This window comes from Schistocerca cancellata, chromosome 9, assembly GCF_023864275.1.
Source record: "Schistocerca cancellata isolate TAMUIC-IGC-003103 chromosome 9, iqSchCanc2.1, whole genome shotgun sequence".
Classification (NCBI taxonomy): domain Eukaryota; kingdom Metazoa; phylum Arthropoda; class Insecta; order Orthoptera; family Acrididae; genus Schistocerca; species Schistocerca cancellata.
The window spans coordinates 287,776,591-287,798,910 of record NC_064634.1 but is presented as its reverse complement, the minus strand read 5'-3'; the positions used below and the strand labels follow the sequence as shown (position 1 = coordinate 287,798,910).

At 43.9% G+C, this 22,320-nt stretch overlaps 1 protein-coding gene across 3 annotated transcripts in view; it reads left to right on the top strand.

The window, feature by feature from the left end:
• LOC126100227 (putative fatty acyl-CoA reductase CG5065) overlaps positions 1-22,320 on the top strand; it is a 505,281-nt gene that overhangs the window by 460,776 nt on the left and 22,185 nt on the right. For all 3 annotated transcript variants that reach the window (XM_049910804.1, XM_049910802.1, XM_049910803.1), the window contains 2 exons: positions 3,898-4,146; positions 14,286-14,431. In XM_049910804.1, the coding sequence (XP_049766761.1) occupies positions 3,898-4,146; positions 14,286-14,431 (395 nt within the window). The remainder of the gene's footprint in view (positions 1-3,897; positions 4,147-14,285; positions 14,432-22,320) is intronic.

Genomic DNA, 22,320 nt, shown 5'->3' with positions numbered 1-22,320 from the left:
AACTGCAACGGATTATTCAGTATCTGAGAGGCAGTCAAATGGATCATGGAATCTAATGTGTGTTTGGTATTCAGTGTAGCAGGGGATCATGGAATGGTTCTGTTCACAAGTAATCACAACAAACATTCAGACACTTATCCCACTGGGACATAAGACACTCAGTTCCTATTAAGTAGAATGTGATGGGCTGCTGACTGATCCACAACCTTCTTCGTCGATCCATTATGGATCGTGGGACAATGGCTGGCGTGAACTTCTTGATGCAATAATTTACCAACAGCTGTATGTATTGTAGAAGTTTATTTTATTTTATGAACTTCTATGTGCTACCAGTTTCGGCATTACATTGATGCCATCTTCAGGCAGTGTCAGTCTGTGTCGCCTGGCCACCGAGAGCTGTTGCAGGACGATTTGATTCACGGATCCAGTTATATGGCTCCTTCCGTGTATAGCGTTTTTACGACTATGACGAGTAGGGCCTGAAGATGGCCTCAATGTAATGCCGAAACTGGTAGCACATAGAAGTTCATAAAATAAAATAAACTTCTACAATACGTACGGCTGTTGGTAAATTATTCCATCAAGGAGATCCACAACCTCATCCACTCTTGCACTTCCTCGTCAGACTGAAACTGACGTCCACGTGTGCCTTTCTGCAGGTCGTGAAAGAGGTTTAGGATTTTGGCTGTACGGAGGACGTTGCAGTGTTCCCAACCAAATTGCTGAAGTGTAGCCTTTGTCCGATTGTTAGCGTGGGGGCAGGCATTATCGTGCAACAGGATGATTACCTCTGACAGCAGTCCTGGGCGTTTTGATGCAGGGCACTTTGCAATTTCTGCGGAGTGTCTTCGTAGCGCTGAGCACTGATTGTGGTTCCACGCCCCAGGAACCCGATGAGCAGAGGAAGCATCCCATTTCTGGGAATGCCATTTGGGCTGTGCTGAGCCATAGAAACACTCCAGTGGATCATTGACAAAATCACTCAAGAATTCGATTTCTGCTGTCTATGCATTAATGATCACATGTGTCAGCTATGGATGTCTGGTACCTTAGTCACCTACAGCAGATACTCAACAGTTTTTGACAGCACATACCTTGTATTGCCAATTTGAGGTACACAGATGCAATTACTGAGAGTCGTGAATGCACAAGGAATACTACCACCAAAGGAAGGAGTGGAAGTTACTTTCAAATTTGTACATGACATAAGTTGCATTGGGTTTTAAGATTAACAAACTTCCAGTGCAGATTGGTCCCTGACTACCTAGTATTGGCAGTGTCAGTTAGCGACTTTTTAAAATGCCGCCAAAATCTGGATATTTACTGCAATGAATAGATGCACCAAACACTACCTCCTCTAGGTTGGAAAATGACGTCCCCATCTTAGAGAGTCCCTTGCTGTAATGGATGACAGTTTCGCAACTGCTGCAGGAGCCACACTACTAAGTGCACTCACCACAATGTGGATGCCTTTGGAATTTTTTATCCAACAGGTGGCACTCACTCAAGTGATTTGGCCTACGTACGCTCACAAACTAACCTCTTCTTACACAGCCAATAAATGTTTCTTGCATATGCCTGAAGGCTGGCAGTTCGAATTCGTCACAGGACCACAGTGAAATTAATTTTCTGTCAAAGGCCTGGCAGTGCTCAGCACATCAGCTTACAGAATTAGTATTGTACTGCACAGTTCACAAGCAACAAGAACCATTGTGATGGCAAGCAGACTGTACCACTGGATTTACTCTCCTATATTAATCCAGTAATGTCAAAGATCTACTGTATTACGAGCTCTTGTTCATTTTCAGGAGCAAAATAATGAGCTGAAGGCATGCATTATCAATTCAGCAGGTGTATTACTCTAATGCTTTAAAGTACAACAGTCAAATAAAAAGCTATGTTACAACCGTTCAGTGTTGCGCATACGTCCATTCATAATAGCGGGCGTCTGCCAGCGTGGCACCCCATCACTTCACAATTGTAAAAGTGAGTAATGTGATTGGTTAAAAAATCTTTTTTCTGGCCGAATATGTAAGATGGCTGCAAGAATTTTGTTCATCTGCGCATTCCCTGCCAACGTAAAGCTGGTACATTTGTTCCTGTATGAGTCCACTGTCAAATAAGATGTATATTTCGTGACAGAAAACAATCATTTATTGTGCTACCCAAATTACTCACCCACAAAAAAGCAACTAGTTATATTTATTCAAAGGGTGTTCCACCCAAGGCAGCATTTAAGTTGAATACCTGGTATGTACAACTGCCAATCGTCTTGCATCAGACAGACTGATGTAACAACTACACAGGCATCTACACTACATCTTGAAAGTCATGCATGTGAAAACTGGGTTAGGACATAACATGTTGGTTTAGTGGATTTGGGAATAGCATTTAGGGAGGACCTCAGCTTAACAATGGCCAAAACAGTCTACAGTCAAACAATCAATTTCCCAATGAATCCCTTGCCAATACAATGAGCTGTGTCACTAAAGCGTCAGATTTAGTGCAATATCTGTGAGGCGAGTTATTATGCACACTACTAGAAAGAGAACTGCATCTTCAATTCTTCTTGTTTCTCTGCAACTCCAATTGTTCGAGTAAGTTTTCATCTGCCATGATGATATCCAAAAACCACTGCAATGTGGATGAACCAAAGACAGTGGTTTAATCTAATGACAAAACTTTTGTAATCGATGTAAATGGCATGCCACCTAAGGTCTTGACAACTGACTCAATCGAATATTTATTGTAACAAATATTAAAGCCCATAACCAGTAGTAAATGTGACAGAAAGTGCTACATGTGTTCGATGTCGTAGAAAGATGGTAAGCACCCACTTCACAATCTGTATCTGCAACAAATAAGCAAGTGTGGATGACTTTGGTATGCAGAGTGAAACTCAACCCAAAATATCATTGATATTTAGAGGGAAGTGATAGATTTATTATCTTTATATGGGTTTTTGTGCTCCTAGCTGTTTCCGTGCTGTAGATTATTTTGTTGTAAAAAGCAAGACACTATGGGTTACTATTATTATTGCATTCCTTGTCACATTTCAACAGTTCAATGTTGTTGTCATGTTTAATGACAGCTGCAATTAACACAGCAGAAAGCAGAACATATAAAGATACTGATTCATTAGGTTTCTCTTTTTAACCTCATGGTGATTGTCTAAATTATTGTAAATATTTATCCCAGTGTGACTCAAGTGCTTTAAATTGTAAACCAATTGTGGAGTTACTGGGCATTGTTCATTGTGTTTGGTCTTTATGTCTAATGTTGAAGATTCTTCCAGTTCCCCCTCATCTTTCTGACCATCTAATTCTGTGGTACCAAATGCTGACACTTCCAGATCATCAAAGTTGCACATGGAAAAACAGTTGGTTGATTCTGCGCATCTGAGATGCATTAGCATCCTTCCATCAGCAAAAGTGATGAAATGTGTCGGTTTGTAGCATTCTGCAAACTCTAGGTCTCCACTAAGTTGAATGTAACTTACACATTCAGTGTGCATAGAACTGCAGCTGAAACTGTTAATCATGGCATTCTGTGTAAAACTTTTACTACTTTCATAGTGTATTTCACTTAAGACTATAAAATGGCAGTGTGTAAATTTTATGCAAATATCTAACCTTATATGACTAACAAATTTCTTAAACATCTCATAATTTTGGAGGTAGAATGATGCTGTCAGGACTTGTAGTTGAAATCTAAATTACAGAAGTTATCTCCCACCAGAATTCATACCTGAATGTGCAGGAATTATACACACTGTTTATATTTTTAAAAATTGCCATTTATAGAGAGAGAGAGAGAGAGAGAGAGAGAGAGAGAGAGAGAGAGAGAGAGAGAATGATATTTATATTTGTAGCTAATGATATCTGTTAATAATTTCAGCTATTTGATCGCCTGAGGAAAGAGCGTCCGCAAGAGCTGAACAAAATTGTGCCAATTCAAGGGGATGTTACAGAACCTGAACTCGGAATTAGCCAGTCTGACCAGAACCTGCTGATCCGCACTGTTTCTGTTGTCTTCCATTCAGCTGCTACAGTGAAGTTTGATGAAGCCCTGAAGCTCTCTGTTACTATTAACATGCTAGGCACAAAGCGCCTTGTCGAGCTGTGTCATCGTATGCTGGGCCTTGAGGTAAAAATTCTCATTCACAGTGAAGAGAGAGAATGTGTGTGTGTGTGTGTGTGTGTGTGTGTGTGTGTGTGTGTGTGTGTGTTTCTATTTTCTTGGAGAAAAAGAAAGTTACTAAATCAAGACATTGTGATATTATAGTGTATGTGTGATTTTGTTAATTATGAAACAAGGAAGTTTGTATGTGGTGGTGGTGGTGGTGGTGGTGGTGGTGGCATGTTTTATAATTGTAAATTACACAATGATGTCTAGTGAGCTTTTTACAGGTTCTGAATCTAAAATAATTTGGGTAACAATAAGTGTCAAAGGTAGATCAAACATTGTCATTAGATGCTCCTCATAGGTACTCCTTATTACCCTGCTCCTCAGGAGCAGTACTGGCCGAATACTTCAGAGTACAGAAGCTGTGGCATGGTTGCAAGTAGAACAGCGATCCAAAAAGTGAAGAAAATTTATTTATTTCCATCTGTTATCATAAACTTGTCGGGTCCTCGAACTATCGGTTTTGGTCAGCAGTGACCATATTCAGATCTGCAGCAGACATGGGAAACACACAAATACAATGAGTGGTAAAACTTAAGGTAATAAAACAGGCCATAAAGAAAAGTATTACTGACATACATGTGAAAATTATGCACCTAGGTGTTTTGAAAACATGTCCTAATGTAATGGAGACATAGTGGCACTGTTAGAAAATAAATGCACAATCAGCTTAACATCATTACACATGTATAAAATATTGTATGATATAGAATAAAAAGAAAAATACACTTGTTAAAGTCTGTAGTGGCTTACCAGGTGTATAAGTCAACAAAATTAATAAAATACAATAAATTGCTAAAAATAAAAAACAATGAAGAGCCAAAGGAACTGGTACACCTGCCTAATATCGTGTAGAGCCCCTGTGAGCATGCAGAAGTGCCGCAGCATGATGTGGCTTGGACTTGACTAATGTCTGAAGTAGTGCTGGAGGGAATTGACACATGAATGCTGCAGGGCTGTCCATAAACCCATAAGAGTGTGGATGGGTGGAGGTCTGTTCTGAACAGCACATTGCAAGGCACCCCAGATATGCTCAATAATATTCATGTCTGGGAAGTGTTCCTGGAGCCACTCTGTAGCAATTCTGAGATGTCGCATTGTCCTGCTGGAATTGCCCAAGTCCGTCAGAATGCACAGTGAACATGAATGGATGCAGGTGATCAAATATGATGCTTATGTACTTGTCACCTGTTGGGGTCATACCTAGATATATCAGGGGTACCACATCAATCCAACTGGACATGTTCCACACCATTACAGAACCTCCACCAGCTTTGAGAGTCCCCTGCTGACATGCAGGTTCGATGGATTCATGAGGGTGTCTCCATACCCAAACATGTCCATCCACTTGATGCAGTTTGAAATGAGACTCGTCTGACCAGGCAAAATGTTTCTAATCATCAACAGTCCAATGACTGGCCCAGGTGAGGCGTAAAGCTTTGTGTTGTGCAGTCATCAAGGGTACACAAGTGGCCATTGCACTCCGAAAGCCAATATCCATGATTTTTCGTTGAATGGTTCACATGCTGATTCTTGTTGATGGCCCAGCATTGAAATCTGGAGCAATTTGCAGAAGGGTTGCACTTCTGTCATGTTGAACAATTCTCTTCAGCCGTCGTTGGTCCCGTTCTTGCATGATCTTTTTCCAGCCACAACGATGTCAGAGATTTGATGTTTTACCAGATACCTGATATTCACGATACTCTTGTGAAATGGTCTCATGGGAAAATTCCCACTTCATCGCTACCTTGGAGATGCTGTAACCCATTGATTGTGCACCAACTATAACACCATGTTCAAACTCGCTTCAATGTTGATAACCTGCCATTGTTGCAGCAGTAACCGATCTAACAACTGTGCCAGACACTTGTTGTCTTATATAGGCATTGCCAACAATAGCACTGCATTCTGCCTGTTTACATATCTCCGTATTTGAATACTTATGTCTATACCAGTTTCTTTGATGTTTCAGTGTAGTTAAGTGACACTAATCCTGATGCGTTCTTGTGGTGAATTTTGGTTAAAAATATAATTATATACATAAAAGCAAGTTTACGTAGATCACAGAATATAAAAATGATAAAATAAAAAAGGAAATAACCCAAATGAATGAAAACAGACTTAAGCAAATAATCAGCACCTTCTGTTGATTTGACTGCCGGAATGCAGCATAGGCAAGATGTGATCAAAGATTCGTAACAAGCATAGGGCCGCTCGTACCTTGTGACGTGACGTTCCAGAAAAAGTGTTAAAACACTGTACCAGTCTAATTTATCATGAAGTTAAATGCAGGATGCTCTTAATAATTTCCACAAGGAAACACTCATTCGAAATCTGACAAAAAGCCCAAGGAGATTCTGGTCGTATGTAAAGTACAGCAGTGTCATGATGCAGTCAATGCCTTCACTACCCCCTGCGGGTCCGGGGATTAGAATAGGCCCGAGGTATTCCTGCCTGTCGTAAGAGGCGACTAAAAGGAGTCCATCCCCCTCACGGGGGTAGTTAGCGCCTGCGTCTGGAGACGGACGGTTCCACGACCTATAATTGTGGTCTTTTTGGTTTTTCACTTCTCGTTTCTTCCTTCCTTTTGTTGGTTCCTTTCTTTGCTCTTCTCCACCTCACTGTCTTCCTTACTCTTTCCCTTGACTTCTCCTTGCCTTCTCATTGCCTTCTTCTCCTTGCCTTCTCTGGTCTCCGACTCTGCGTTTGAGACAGTCTGTCCTCTTTCTCCCTCTCTCTCTTCTTTTTCCTCTTCTTCCTTCCTCCCTGTGCGTGCCTGAAGGCCGACCCACGCGTTCGCACGCGTAGCCGGTGACGGGGTAACGCGTAATTCCCCGCCCTGGGTAGACATGTAAGGCACGCGCGTACCCCCTGGTAAAGGCCAGGCCCGGGGAGGGGTGATTGCCTGAGCTGATACCTTCTGACCATGCCGATTGGTCCCTCCGTCTGTTTCTCGGGAGGTGTGACCTGAGGTGTAAACATTCACCTAAGGCGGGAGTGCCCTCTGAGAGGGTCCCCACAAGGAAGGAGCGCGCCATCGGAGATGCTGGCAATCATGGGGGATTCCTCCGCAATGGATTGTACTCCATCTCTCTCGACTTCTGCCCAAAAACGGAAACGTGACGAGCCACCAGTGACGAAAGTACTACCGCCTGCCCCACAGTTCCTCGTGGGCTACGAGGTTATTTCTGTTCGCCCCTATGTCCCGACACCTACGCGCTGCTACCAGTGTCAGCGTTTCAATCACACTCGACAGTCTTGTTCCAATGCGGCTAAATGTGTCACTTGTGGCAGGGATGCCCATGAGGGTGACTCCACCTCCGTCTCCTCGTTGTGTGAACTGTCAGGGTGACCATGCCGCATCCTCCCACGACTGTCCTGTCTATAAGGAAGAACGCTGTATCCAAGAAATTCGGGTCAAAGAGAAAGTGTCCACCTTGGCTGCTCGCAAGCTATTGGCTAGTAGGAAGCCCGCGCTGCTCCCAGTGGGGAAATACAGTACTGTCCTCGCCTCTCCTCGGACTACCAGGGAGGTAGCAACCCAGACATGCGATCTGACCTTCAGCACTACAGTCGTCCGTTCAGCCAGTGCTAAGATTGCGCGGTCGACGTCTCCTCTTCCTCCCATCACCCCACAGACACCAGCTCCTTCATCAGCTTCTGCTAAGACGAAGACCCCGAAGTCAGATGCACGGGCCTTCAAGAAGGAACCATCCTGTGCAGACTTCCTACGTACCTCGACCTCCCAGCCTTCGACCGGTACTTCCACCAAACGTCCTTCCAAGAAGGCTCATAGGAAGCACAGTTCTCCTTCTCCGCCACGGCGCATTTCTTCTCCTGCGCCACCCAGCAGTTGCCGCCCCAGGCCGTCATCCGTTTCGCCTGGCCGCACCGCTGGTAGCCGTACATCTGGCCGTTCACCGGCGGAGGAAGCTCCCCCTCCCGGCCATCCTCCCGAGATGACCGATGAACCTATAGACCCAATGGACGATGACTGTCCGCCTGCTGATAGCGGCGGCAGTGCTCGCTCGAAGCCAGGCCCTCAGCGGCCTTCAAGGTGACCCCTTCTTACATCTTCCTTTTCTTACGATGGCACTTATTCACTGGAATATTAACAGCATTCGCTCCAACCGAGAGGACTTGAAGTTGCTGCTCCGCTTGCACCGTCCGCTCATCGTAGCCCTCCAGGAAACGAAGCTACGCCCATGCGATCAAATTGCCTTGACACACTACACCTCTGTGCGTTTTGACCTGCCCCCTGTGGTAGGTATCCCAGCTCATGGAAGGGTTATGCTGCTGGTCCGGGATGATATTTACTACGATCCCATCACGTTGCACACCGGCCTGCAGGCAGTTGCCATCCGCATTACTCTCCCCACTTTTACATTTTCCATTTGTACCGTTTACACTCCATCGTCATCTGCCGTTACCAGGGCAGACATGATGCAACTTATTGCTCAGCTACCTGCACCATTTTTGTTAACTGGAGACTTCAATGCCCACCATCCCCTTTGGGGCTCTCCAGCATCCTGCCCGAGGGGCTCCTTGTTAGCAGACCTTTTCAACCAGCTCAATCTCGTCTGCCTCAATACTGGCGCCCCTACTTTTCTTTCAGACACATCTCACACCTATTCCCATTTAGACCTCTCTATATGTACTCCCCAACTTGCACGCCGGTTTGAGTGGTATGCACTTTCTGATACTTATCGAGCGACCACTTCCCGTGTGTTATCCATCCCCTGCAGCATACCCCCTCTCCGTGCTCCTCTAGTTGGACCATCTCCAAGGCAGACTGGGGGCTCTTCTCTGCCAGGGCGACCTTTCAGGATCAAACCTTCACAAGCTGCGATCGTCAGGTCGCACACCTCACAGAAGTCTTTCTCGCTGCTGCTGAATATTCCATCCCTCACCCTACTTCTTCTCCACGTCGCGTACCGGTCCCCTGGTGGACCGCAGCATGTAGAGATGCTTTACGTGCTCGTCAACGTGCTTTACGCACATTTAAACGCCACCCTACAGTGGCGAATTGTATCAATTATAAACGATTACGTGCTCAGTGTCGTCGTATTATCAAAGAAAGCAAGAAAGCCAGCTGGGCTGCTTTCACAAGCACCTTCAACAGTTTTACTCCTTCTTCTGTTGTCTGGGGTAGCCTGCGCCGGCTATCTGGCACTAAGGTCCACTCACCAGTTTCTGGCTTGAAGGTCGCGAATGACGTCCTTGTGGCCCCTGAGGCTGTCTCCAATGCCTTCGGCCGCTTTTTCGCAGAGGTTTCGAGTTCCGCTCATTACCACCCTGCCTTCCTCCCCCGCAAACAGGCAGAGGAGGCTAGGCCACCTAACTTCCGCTCCTCGAATTGTGAAAGTTATAATGCCCCATTCACCATGCGGGAACTCGAAAACGCACTTGGCCGATCACGGTCCTCCGCTCCGGGGCCTGATTCTATTCATATTCAGATGCTGAAGAACCTTTCTCCTGCGGGTAAAGGTTTTCTTCTTCGTACATACAATCGCATCTGGATTGAGGGACATGTTCCCGCATGCTGGCGCGAGTCTATTGTTGTCCCGATTCCTAAGCCGGGGAAGGACAAGCACTTGCCTTCCAGTTATCGACCTATCTCGCTTACCAGCTGTGTCTGTAAAGTGATGGAGCGAATGGTTAACTCTCGATTGGTTTGGCTGCTCGAGTCTCGACGTCTACTTACCAATGTACAATGTGGATTTCGTAGGCGCCGCTCTGCTGTTGACCATCTGGTTACCTTGTCAACCTTCATTATGAATAACTTCTTGCGGAAGCGCCCGACCGCGGCTGTGTTCTTTGATTTGGAGAAGGCTTACGACACCTGTTGGAGGGCGGGCATTCTCCACACCATGCATACATGGGGCCTTCGCGGTCGCCTCCCTTTCTTTATTCGTTCCTTTTTAATGGATCGACAGTTCAGGGTACGTGTGGGTTCTGTCCTGTCCGACACCTTTCGCCAGGAGAATGGGGTGCCACAGGGCTCAGTTTTGATCGTCGCTCTCTTCGCCATCGCGATCAATCCAATAATGGATTGCCTCCCAGCTGATGTATCAGGCTCCCTTTTCGTGGACGATTTTACCATCTATTGCAGCGCGCAGTGTACACGTGTCCTGGAGCGCTGTCTTCCGCGTTCTCTTGACCGTCTTTCCTCCTGGAGTGTCGCCAATGGCTTCCGTTTTTCTGCCGAGAAGACGGTCTGTATTAACTTCTGGCGCTACAAAGAGTTTCTCCCACCATCCTTACGACTCGGTCCCGTTGCTCTCCCAATCGTGGAGACAACCAAATTTTTAGGCCTTACATTTGACAGGAAACTTAGCTGGTCTCCACATGTGTCATATTTGGCTGCCCGTTGTACCCGTTCTTTAAATGTCCTCCGTGTTCTCAGTGGTATGTCGTGGGGAGCGGATCGAACCGTCCTACTTCGTCTATATCGGTCGATCGTCCACTCCAAGCTGGATTATGGGAGCTTCGTATACTCCTCTGCACGGCCAGCCATCTTACGCCGCCTCAACTCCATACAACATTGGGGCTTACGACTTGCGATCGGAGCATTTTATACTAGTCCCGTAGAGAGTCTTCATGCTGACGCTGGCGAATTGCCACTCACCTACCGGCGCGATATACTGCTTTGTCGGTATGCCTGTCGGTTACTGTCAATGCCCGACCATCTGTCTTATCGTTCCTTTTTTGACGACTCTCTCGACCGTCAATACGGGTTGTATGTCTCTGCCCTGCTACCCCCTGGAGTTCGCTTTCGTCGCCTCCTTCAACACCTTAATTTTTCACTCCCTGCAACCTTTAGAGTGGGCGAGAGCCACACGCCACCTTGGCTCCAGGCTCAGGTCCGCGTTCACCTTGACCTCAGCTCGCTCCCAAAAGAGGTTACCCCCGGTTCGGTCTACCACTCCTGTTTTTTGGAACTTCGTTCGAAGTTCATCAACATGACTTTCATTTATACAGATGGCTCTAAGACCAATGACGGGGTCGGGTGTTCCTTTATTGTCGGGGCACAAAGTTTCAAATACCGGCTCCATGGCCATTGTTCGGTCTTCACAGCTGAGCTCTTTGCCCTCTACCAGGCTGTTCTTTACATCTGCCGCCACCGACATTCTGCTTATGTCATCTGCTCCGACTCCCTGAGCGCCATCCAGAGCCTCAGTGATCCGTACCCGGTTCACCCTTTCGTACACCGGATCCAACGCTCTCTTCAGCAGCTGGTGGACGTCGGTTCTCCGGTTAGCTTTATGTGGGTTCCTGGCCATGTCGGTATCCCTGGGAACGAAGCTGCAGATGCCGCGGCCAAGGCTGCGGTCCTCCAGCCTCGGACAGCTTCTTGTTGTGTCCCTTTGTCCGATTTTAGCAGGGTCATTTGTTGGCGCATTTTATCGCTGTGGCATGCCGATTGGGCTGCACTTACAGACAACAAGCTTCGGGCCTTAAAACCTCTTCCCGTGGCTTGGACGTCCTCCTCACGCCCTTCTCGGCGGGAGGAGGTAGTTTTGGCCCGGTTAAGAATTGGACACTGCCGGTTCAGCCATCGCCATCTGCTGACGGCTGCGCCGGTGCCGTTCTGCCCATGTGGGCACTTGCTGACGGTTCGACACATTTTAATGTCCTGTCCAGATTTTAACACACTGCGTCTAGATCTTAACCTGCCATGTACTTTCGATGCCATTTTAGCGGATGACCCACAAGCAGTTGCTAGTGTTCTTCGTTTTATCAATTTGACAAACCTCTCTAAGGACATTTGATGATGCTGTTTTTTAATCCTATGCCTGTCAGTCTGTCTTTTATCGTGTTTTCCCTTTTAGTTGTTGTTGTCAACTTGTGCCTCGCGGTGCAGTCAGGCGCGGTAGTCAGGGCGCTAATGACCATTGAAGTTGTGCGCCCTAAAACCAGAAAAAAAAAATGCCTTCACTGCGCAATAACAATGGTGATGTTATTGATGACAGCCTCAATAAAACAGAGTTACTAAACACAGTTTTCCAAAATTCCTTCACAAAAGAAGATGAAGTAAATATTCCAGGATTGAAATTGAGAACAGTTGCAACATGAGTAACTTTTACTGACTTCAGAGTAACTTTTAGATTTCCAGAAGGCTTTTGACACAATTCCTGACAAGCAACTTCTAATCAAACTGTGTGCCTCTGGAGTATTGTCTCAGTTGTGAAACTGGATTTGTGATTTCCTTTCAGAAAAGTCACAGTACAAAATAGCTGATGGAATGTCTTTGAGTGAAACAGAAGTAATATCTGGCATTGCCCAAGGAAGTGTTACAGACCCTCTGCTGTTCCTGATATACAAAAACAACTTAAGAGATAATCTGAGGTGCCCTCTTAGTTTGTTGGTAAATGATACTGTCATTTACCATCTTGTGGTCTCATCAGATGAGTATAACCAATTGCAAAATGATTTAGATAAGATATTTTATGATTCAGAAAGTGGCAATTGACTCTAAATAATGAAAAGTGCAAAGCCATACATGTGAGTAGTAAAAGGAATCCACTAAATTTCAGGTACAGGATAAACCACACAAATCTAAAGGCTTTAAATCCAATTAAATACTTAGGCATTACAATTATGAATAACTTAAATTGGAACGATCATATAGGTAACGTTGTAGGGAAAGCAAATCAAAGACTGCAATTTATTGGCAGAACACTTAGAAAATGTAACAGGTGTCTTAAAGAAACTGCTTACACTATGCTTGTCTGCCTTCTCCTGGGGTATTGCTATGTGGTGTGGGATCTGCATCACACGTAAAGATTTAAGTTTTTTTTCTGCCTGCTGATTGAGAGTGAAATTGTACAAAATTAGCTTGAATCTAGTTCAATAAACCCTCTACTAGCCATTTAATTGTAAATTTCAGAGCAGTTATGTGGTAGATGTAGATGTAATTCAGGTAATGGCTGTGAGGACAGAATTAAAGAATTTTGGACATATACAGAGATTACCAGCAGTCTTCCTTCCCACACACAATTCACTGAGGGAGAAAATGATTCTGGTGCACCATGGTAAACACACTGTACATCATCATCATCATCATCATCATCATCAGGATTTCCTTCCAGCGAGCTGGGTAGGAACTTTGTGAACAATTTGTCTCCATTGGTTTGTGCCCTGGTATAGCTTTTCCTGTCCACTACGTCCCATGTTACTCCTCTCCTCTTGAGATCTTCCTTAACCTGGTCTGTCCATCTCTTTCTAGGCCACCCAATTGGTCTTCTTCCTGGTACCTCCATCTCCAAATACTGGCGTGAAGTTTGAGTTAGGTGCATTCGCTTCCCATGACTGAACCACTTCAATCTCAAAGCACTCATTCTCTCCTCTGTAGTTGTCACCTGCAGGTCTCTCCTTACATAATCATTCCTGACTCTCTCTCCTCCTAGTTTTTTGTAGCACTGACCTAAGGAACTTCATTTCACATGCTTGTATTTGATTCTCTTCTAATTTATGATGCAGGCCTCTAGACTATACATCATGATTCGCAGGAGATAAGTTTTATACATGGTCTGTTTGGCTCTTTGGGGGACTTCCTTGTCCCAGATTAGATTTCGTACTTGATGGAAGAAGCTAGATCCTTTTGTTATTGTGTTTAAGACTTCTAGTTTGGAACTTCCATCGTGTGATATGGTGCTATGCAGATAATTGAAGCTTTTCACACATTCAACCTTCCCCCTCTCCAGTAAACACACTGTACAGATGCTTGTAAACTATGGATGGTAGATGTTTTTGTAGCTGAAGTCATTAAATTTATAAAAATAAATTGCAAGGCATAATATTAAATTTTTGAGTTTAGTTTATTTCTCAGTTTGATTCTTGTATTTTGTAATAACCTTAAAACAAAAGAAAAGACCAAGTTGTAACCAACAATTACTTCAGTCAGAAATAAGTGTGTTTGCCATGATTATTGTAACAGTTAGGGAACTGATCTATTTTATGGAAAATATCTTCTCTTGTTATAGTGAGTATTTGTTATGTGTTACATTTATCTGTACTGTTTTGACTAGTTCTTGAAATTATGTTGAATTTCAAATGTTTAAGTAACCTCTTAATATAATAAATTTTCCTTTTTTCAGGCACTAATCCATGTGTCAACAGCGTATTGCAATTGTGATAGAGAGGAAGTGAATGAAGTGATATATCCTCCACCCTATGATCCCGACAAGATAATCCAATGCATGGAATGGATGGATGATGATCTCATTGATGCCCTAACACCAAAGTAAGACTTAAGCACTATTTTCTATTAATAATATGCAGATGTCAATCTTAAAACCATTTAGTTGAGAGACAACAGTAGCTCAGCTGAAAAGTCAATTTATTTAAAATATTTTTGTTATGACTGCTGAATGTACAGAATACTGCAGGTGCCATTTGTTTAAGTACCTGTGTGGTGGAAGCCCCCCTGACCACATAGGAATCGCACTGTTAGTGCCCGAGTTGGAAGCTCTCTTTGCAAGTCAAGGAGTATGTGCCCATCACGGGTTCCAGACAACAATTTACTGGCCAGATGTGGCTGGGTAGTACCCGTGGAAAGAGCCCTCATTTGGACTGGGTGGTGCCATAGTGGAAGGTTTACACATGAAGCAAATTAAACTCTCTCCCGCTGGCAGCCACAAGGCCCAAGCAGTTTCTTCAGTTGAGGAAGATTATTATATTGCAGAGAAATATGGCCCCACGATGTTCCCCGCCCCCCCTCCTTCCAGCCACTCTTTGGGAAGAGGGACAAGCCATATGTCTAAGAGAAAAATACGTCACCCAATACTTGGTCTGTACCATGACTGAAGGGGATACTTTTACTGCAATGAAACCATTATTTTTTGTCAAAAACATTGAAGACAAATTTGAGGAAGTGGAGACTGTGGAAAATGCAAACTGGGTTATTATTAATTAAATCTTCCTCTGCTGCCCAGGCTACAGCTCAGCAGGGAAGTGATCATCTAGGTGACATACTTGTGACCATTACCCCACACAAAACTTTGAACATGATCCAAGGACTCATCTGCCTCAAAGATCTTGCACTCCAAACAGATCAGAAACTGTGGTCTAATCTCCAGAGGTGAGTCATACATTTTACCAGCTGTGTACAAAAAGAGCCCAAGGATAATTGTATGGATACAGATACCTTTATCTTAACCTTTGGAGGGAGTGTCCTTTCAGAGAAGGTTAAGATCATAGTGAACAGGTATGTTGCAAAACTATGCATCCCACCACCTATGAAGTTCTTCAGATGTTTGGGCCTCAGGCATATGTTATCCCACTGCACTGCGGGTCCAAAATGTGGCAGCTGTCAACAATCATGCCATGAAGATGTCCTTGTGAACATCCACATTTGTGTGTCAACTGTGCAGAACATCACCATCCATGTTCACCAGTTTTCAAAAAGAACAGATGCTCCAGTAACAGAAATCTATTGATTGTCAATATGGCACCTCCAGTGCTCCTGGAGGTGCCATATCCCCCCTCCCTCCCTCCTCCATGCAGTTGGATTCTGAGCAGATGTTTGTGGCTGTGGTTCCATCCTCACTGGTGACAAGCATTGATCCTGCACCGTGTCCAGCCCTCCTGGCCACTTCATGCCTAGCTTGGACACCAGTCACATGGCCATTCAGAGGAACTGTAATGGCACTGCTGTCACCTGCCAGAACCACAACACCTTATTGTCTACTCTTCTGTGATTTGTATTGCTCTACAGTAAATGCACTCCATTGGTGGCCAATTTTTCTAATGCTCCACCGTTACCGAGTGTTCTGTCACAACTGTGCTGGTCCCGAGAAGTCATCTGGAGGGATCTGTACTCTGGTTCGTACAGATGTCGTCGGTGAATGGATTCTCCTTTGTATCTCATTGGAGGCAATAGGGGTGTGGGTGCAAACAAGCTCAGCAATTATAATTTGCAACGTTCACCTACCTGCAGGCAGACCATATACTTACATTGAATTGACCCCATTAATCTAACAACTTTTCCCCTTTTTCTCCTGTGTGGGGACTTCAGCACACACCACTCCATGTGGGTGAGTGCTGCTTCATATGGTAGGGGCCTTCTAATTGATGATCTCTTCCCGTAATCTTATAGCTTCTCTACATTGGTCATTACACAGTGACATTGTGACAGTGATCACTTTCTGGTTGTTCTGTCATTTCCTTACTACTGCCAGACTGACCAAATACAACACTGGGCACTTCACCAAGCCAACTGGCCTTTCTATATCTTTGTTGTTACATTTGCCATCTCTGTGTTGGATTATATTCATGAGGTTGTGCAAGGCACTTCAGACATGATGATCCACACCACTGGAACTGCTACTCCCCTTTCTAAGTGTCTCCCTCACAGTTGACGAATGCCATGGTAGACCAAAGACAATGCAATAGCTGTTCTAGGATAACCGCTGAGCCCCACATTGATTCAAATGACATCCTTCCTAAACCAACCTTATCACTTTAAAGAGACTGCACATTAGGGGTAACTTTTCAATCTAATGCAGTAAGAACTAATGCTGGGAGCACTACATCTCCTCTCTGTGGGTGTGTGCCTCTTAATCTTGGGTGTAGATCAAGTTCCATGGTCTTACAGGCCACCAACATTCAAAGTTGTTCTGGGTCTTGTCCAACATATTGGTCTTTGTACTGATTTATTGGTTCTTGTGGAACACCTTGTGACACACTTTGTAACGGTAATAGTATCCTCTTCCTATCCAGCTACCTTTCTACTACAAAAGTAACAAGTTGAAGACATCTCCTTATGTTTCACTCCCCACCAAGCTGAATCCTACAACAAACCTTTCACTTCAGATTCTTGCCTCTGCTGACGAGAGATAGCACAGTTATTGAATTTTTAAACCAGGCAAGAACCTGACATGTCTCCACAGCAGCCAGTTGATTAGCCCAACCAACGTACCCTATACACTGCTTGAAAGGTTGGTTGTCCACAGATTATGCTGGTTTCTTGAATCTTAGGACCTTTTATCCCCCTGTCAGTGTGGTTTCCGGGAGGGACATCCACAGCCAACCATCTGCTTAGATTGGAAACGACAATCTGACATGTTTTTTCTAAATGCCAATACCTTGTCACAATATTTTTCGACTGTATAAGCTGTATAACACTGCTTGGAGCCATCACATTTTACTCACTCTCTATTACTAGGGCTTTTTAGGTCCCCTACAAATTTTTATTCATCAGTTTTTATCCCACTGGTTGTTCAGAGTTACTCAGCACTTCAGTCTCCCCATGAGTCCAAGAGAAAGTCGTGCCACAGGCCTCTGTCTTCCTCATCGCCATTATGGGTTAGTGACCTCTATTGGGATGCTGGTCACCACTGGGTTGCATGTCGATGAGTTTTGCATTTGGTACAGCCCCCACTCTCAGGTCTGTGCTGAATGCCAGACCTAAGGTACCATTTGGCAGGCCTCTGCATGCACTCTTCCACACAGTTTCCAGTTCTCTCCTACAAAAACACATGCCATGCATTTCTGCCATCGTACCATGGTCCATCTTGACCAGGAACTCTAGTTAGGTATGCAGTACCTGAATATTGTAGCACAGTCCCATTTCTCTGGCCTCCTTTTTGGTAAAATGATGCCCACATTCATTACCTGAAGGCCACCTTCGTGCAGAAGCTGCTCTCCATATCTTTGCTCACCGCTCACCCAGCTTGAGGTGCAGATCGTGCTACTCTTATCTGTACTTACCAGGTCCTGGTTTCATCCTGACTGGACTATAATTCCCATGTTTATGACTTGGTGGCACCTTCAGTGTGAAAACTGTTAGGCCCTGTCCCCCATCAAGAGTGCATCTGGCCATTGGAGCCGCTCAGACTAGTCCTGTAGACAGTGTTCTTGTTGAAGTGGGGATCCAGCCCCTTCAGATTCAACAGTACAAGCTCTTGGTCTTGTATACAATCTAAATTCAACAATTCTCTGATCATACAATGTTTCCCATTCTCTCTATACATGAGGGGCATTTTCCTGATACCTCCGGTGAAACTAGCAGTTGGAATGTGCCTCCCTTCCCTCTGCCAAGATCTCCATCTCCCCTTCCTGAATTGTGCTCACCATGTTTTCTCACACACTCATTCTTGAATGGTTCCTAGGCCACAGATTAGGGCCGATGTCTTCCAGGTCCTAAAGTCTAGGTATCTGTTAGGTCCATTTCTTAGAGTTCCAGTATGGTCCCATCTTTTAAATCAAAGGCCATAAAACTATGGCATTGTACTTACAGCAGAGCTGACAGCTGCTAACAGCATCTACATTTTAGTAAACAGACTTCCCCTGACCATTTTTTAATATGTGCTGACTCAGTGGGCAATCTCCAGTCTATTGACCGTTGCTATTCTTGCCACCTTTCAGTCTCTGCTATTCGTGATCTTCTCACTGGCCTTCATTATACTGCCTGCTCAGTTGTCTTTCTCTGGGTCTCAAGTCATGTGGGTATCCTGGGGAGGAACTGGCCAATTGTTTGGCTAGAGGAGCACCTACTTGCTCTCTGTTTGCCTGTTTGCTTTGCTGACACCAGGTGTGGATTTGAGGGTGCAGATGAGATGTGTTCTGTGAAGAAAACAGTTCCTGGAGATTTACTGTGACTGTGAATTTGTAATCAGAAAATGTTTAAAGAAAAACTGCAGGAAGAAAATTAATATTGTGTAAACCCCACGAACGTGTTTTACTTCCGGAAATGTCAAAAGCACACCTCTATATGAGGAGTTTCCGAATCCTGTTAAACTCCCGATAATAAAATCCTTTGATAGTGGAAAATAGTAAAACAATCTGAAGCTAATTTTATAATTAATGACACAGTGTACTGTAATTTTGCTTAAAAGTAACTAACCCAGATAAATTTGCACCTAAACATGAATGAATGGGAATATGACATTAAGTGGCATGTAAACAAAGATTGCGTACTTTAACAACTGTCAGATTCAAAATTCCCTCCAATATGCCAAGTTGAATCAATGGTGAATAAGCTAGTTCTTTGTAATTGGTTGGTGTAAATAATGTCAATGGCAGATGCTTCAAATCACACGTTTAGCCACGTTTTGCAGTGCAACACATAAATTCTCCTGTGTAAATTACTGCAGATACACATCAAAGCAGGCCCTTCCAAAAGACGCATACAACGCATGCAGCGACTAATGCAAATACTATGAAGAACAGAAACAAATAAATGATGGCAATAACTACTGTTAGGGGTGGGGTCAGCAATCACTGAAGGTGAACAGTCTTTACAATACACTACTTTTATTTATAGAGAGAAATATAAAGAGATGGTCTATTATGAAGCATAAAGGAATAAAATTGGTTACAATTGTGTTTCTTGAAGAGTGGAATGTTTTTAGGTGTTAGCTGTTCTGCGCCTGCGTGAGGTGGCGATGGCGGTAGAAGCAGTTTGAAGTTGCTGATATGAATGAAGTTTATCCAGTCGTGTCCTTGGCATTAAACTGTCCTCTTTCCTTACATCTTTTTTGGTCTGTCAGTGGTAATAAGTGGCGTAGCATCCATTTGTCGTAGGCCAGAAGAAAGTAACTGCTTATGCAGCACCTGAAGGTTGTATTAATGCAACTGCAACTTTCACACACGACAGTTTGGCACGGTCCACATGACGTGTTTAAATTAACGTTCCACTTGCTATACTTCACCAATTGTGAAGCTAGACAGTCCATTTACTATTAATATTCATGGTTCACGATAATACTATTCCTGCGAATACAGTCACTTACGTAGCAACACAGTTCAGTTTCCACATTGGCAGTTAGTGTTTTAGCACACACCATATATCGTAGTCAAGAAAATGAGCAATATTAAATTCAGTTTATGTAATGCAGTTCAGTTCTAAAACGATGACAATACTGTCTGTTCACAAGTGCCTTGTCACCACCATAGGCATCATTCTGCAAATACCAACAGCGTTTGCGTAATACAATGTCCTTTTAGAATATCCATGATAAAGTTAAATTCCAAACTGGCCTAACACAAAAACGTCAGGTATTAATATTGCATTAAACACACACCATTGCTACACACAGTAGTCAGTACTTGCTTTCACACCAACCCTCTGGTCTGTTCCACACTGCTCGACCCGACAACTGCCGATACCTCTCTTGCTCCACAGTTCTTAAAACACTTCTGCCTATTGCTTTCTGTTTTACACAATACATTTAATAAAACTATTTGAAAGATCCCCAGAAACAAAATCCAAGTCTACATAAGGAACTCGTACAGAAAATAGCACAGCAAACGTAGTCACACACACTTCATGTTCTACACTGTATAACCAAATGAAAAACATTCTACGTTATCGGCAATATGTCCATGGAGTACAAGGTAGTAAAAGAAAAGAAAAAAATTATATCTCGTTATTAGCCATGGCATCAAAGTTCTCTCTAGGAAATGGAACGACGTCTGATAGGCTATTGACCCACGTAATAATCACCACACAATCAAGGAGACTACTGCAGCATGATATGCTTCCTTCCATTTCCACCAGAAGAAATCCGTAGTCCTATGTTGTCTCCACATCGATGTTACCAGGTTAACCGATAGTTTCCTTTCGTGTAACACGTCACACCCACATTGTGGTTGTGGAGTCTTACAAACAGTTACTTATATCTTGGTGGGATTCCTCCTCCTTTTGGTCCTCTGTGCTAAGTATGCACTTCCAGATTCATTGCCTCTAATATTGGCAGATGTATTATTATTGGATGATTCGTGGATTGTTGAACTGGCTTACAGTTTTCCACGGAACTGGTTTAAGATTTCAGTGTCCCTCTGGAGCAGGGCCAGGACAATTGGGGATGGGGCGTCTCCCACTGTGTACTAGGTTTGAACAATCCCCGATTCTACCTCTTTGACCAGGCTGCTCTTTCAACCCTCTTTTACTCTGTTTTAATCACTTTTAGAATCAGTCAGTCTCCTTTCTGCCACACCCAATTTTCTGTTCTGGGTATCATACTCTTTTGAATGCTCTTGGCTGTAAGGGATCAGGTGTGGTGTGGGCAGCTGCAGATGGGACATTCCCTGATGCAGAGCCCTGGGGATGCTCTCCTGCTGACTTCCCTATCCCCTTCGTCTTACTTTTGTAATTGACACCACAAAAGATTTCCATGATGATTTCTACTTCTCTGTGTCACTGTTATGAAGCTGATGACTAGATTAGAAAACATTCATGGATGTCTCTTCTCTTTCTATGCACCATTCCTGGATGGAAGGAATGATGACGTTGTCAGGTTTCTTCCCCCCCCCCCCCCCCCCCTCCCCCGCCCCAACTGACCAACCCTAATCTTTCTTGAAAACTGGAGTTACCTAGGTTATTTCCAGTGTGTCTGAAAAACTTCCTGACATTAATATACTGTTAATTGCAGTGGAAATATATCCCATCAGTTCAAAAAGCTTCAAAATTGTTTGATAAAAAACAGAGAAAAAATAGGATTGTGGTTTTAATGCTTCAGGTGTTCTATATAGTCATCATCGTCCACCCCCCCCCCCCCCCCCCCCCCCATTCTTCTTGAGAACCACACAAACATCATTCTTACAACCATATGAAACCATCAGAAAAGTATTCTTTTGGATGTTGTCCAGTTTGCACACCGCATTGGCTTGAATGTCAGGTATGTCATCAAAGCATTAATTTCTGCAGCTTACCAGTTTGTTGCAGGTCCTTATTTGTAACACCAAGACTCTTTCCCCTTTATGCTTTTTTTTTCCAAAAAGCAATTGTCCACATTTCAAATTTTTATCAAGTCATGGCAAGAGTCCACATGTCACTATTTTTGTTTGGGAGTCAAGTGTATCAGAGAAAAAAAAAACTTTGCACACACTTTTCTGTCCTTGAAATCACTCTGGATGCCTTGAACACTCGATTTAGAGATGTTGCAATTTGTAAGACAACAATGTTTGACATATTGTGCAACTTAACTCTGTCTTTTCCAACTGATTGGTTGAATGCCCATTTGTTGTTTGCAGTTGTTATTTCAAGCTGCCACCATAGTTACTTTGCTGACACCAGAAATAAAATAAGTCTCGCAACTTCTTGAATGGTCAATGTGTATCAGAAATGATGTATCTATTATGCTTTTTATTTCATTTCTACCATTTGAGGTGATGTAAGAGTACATGCTG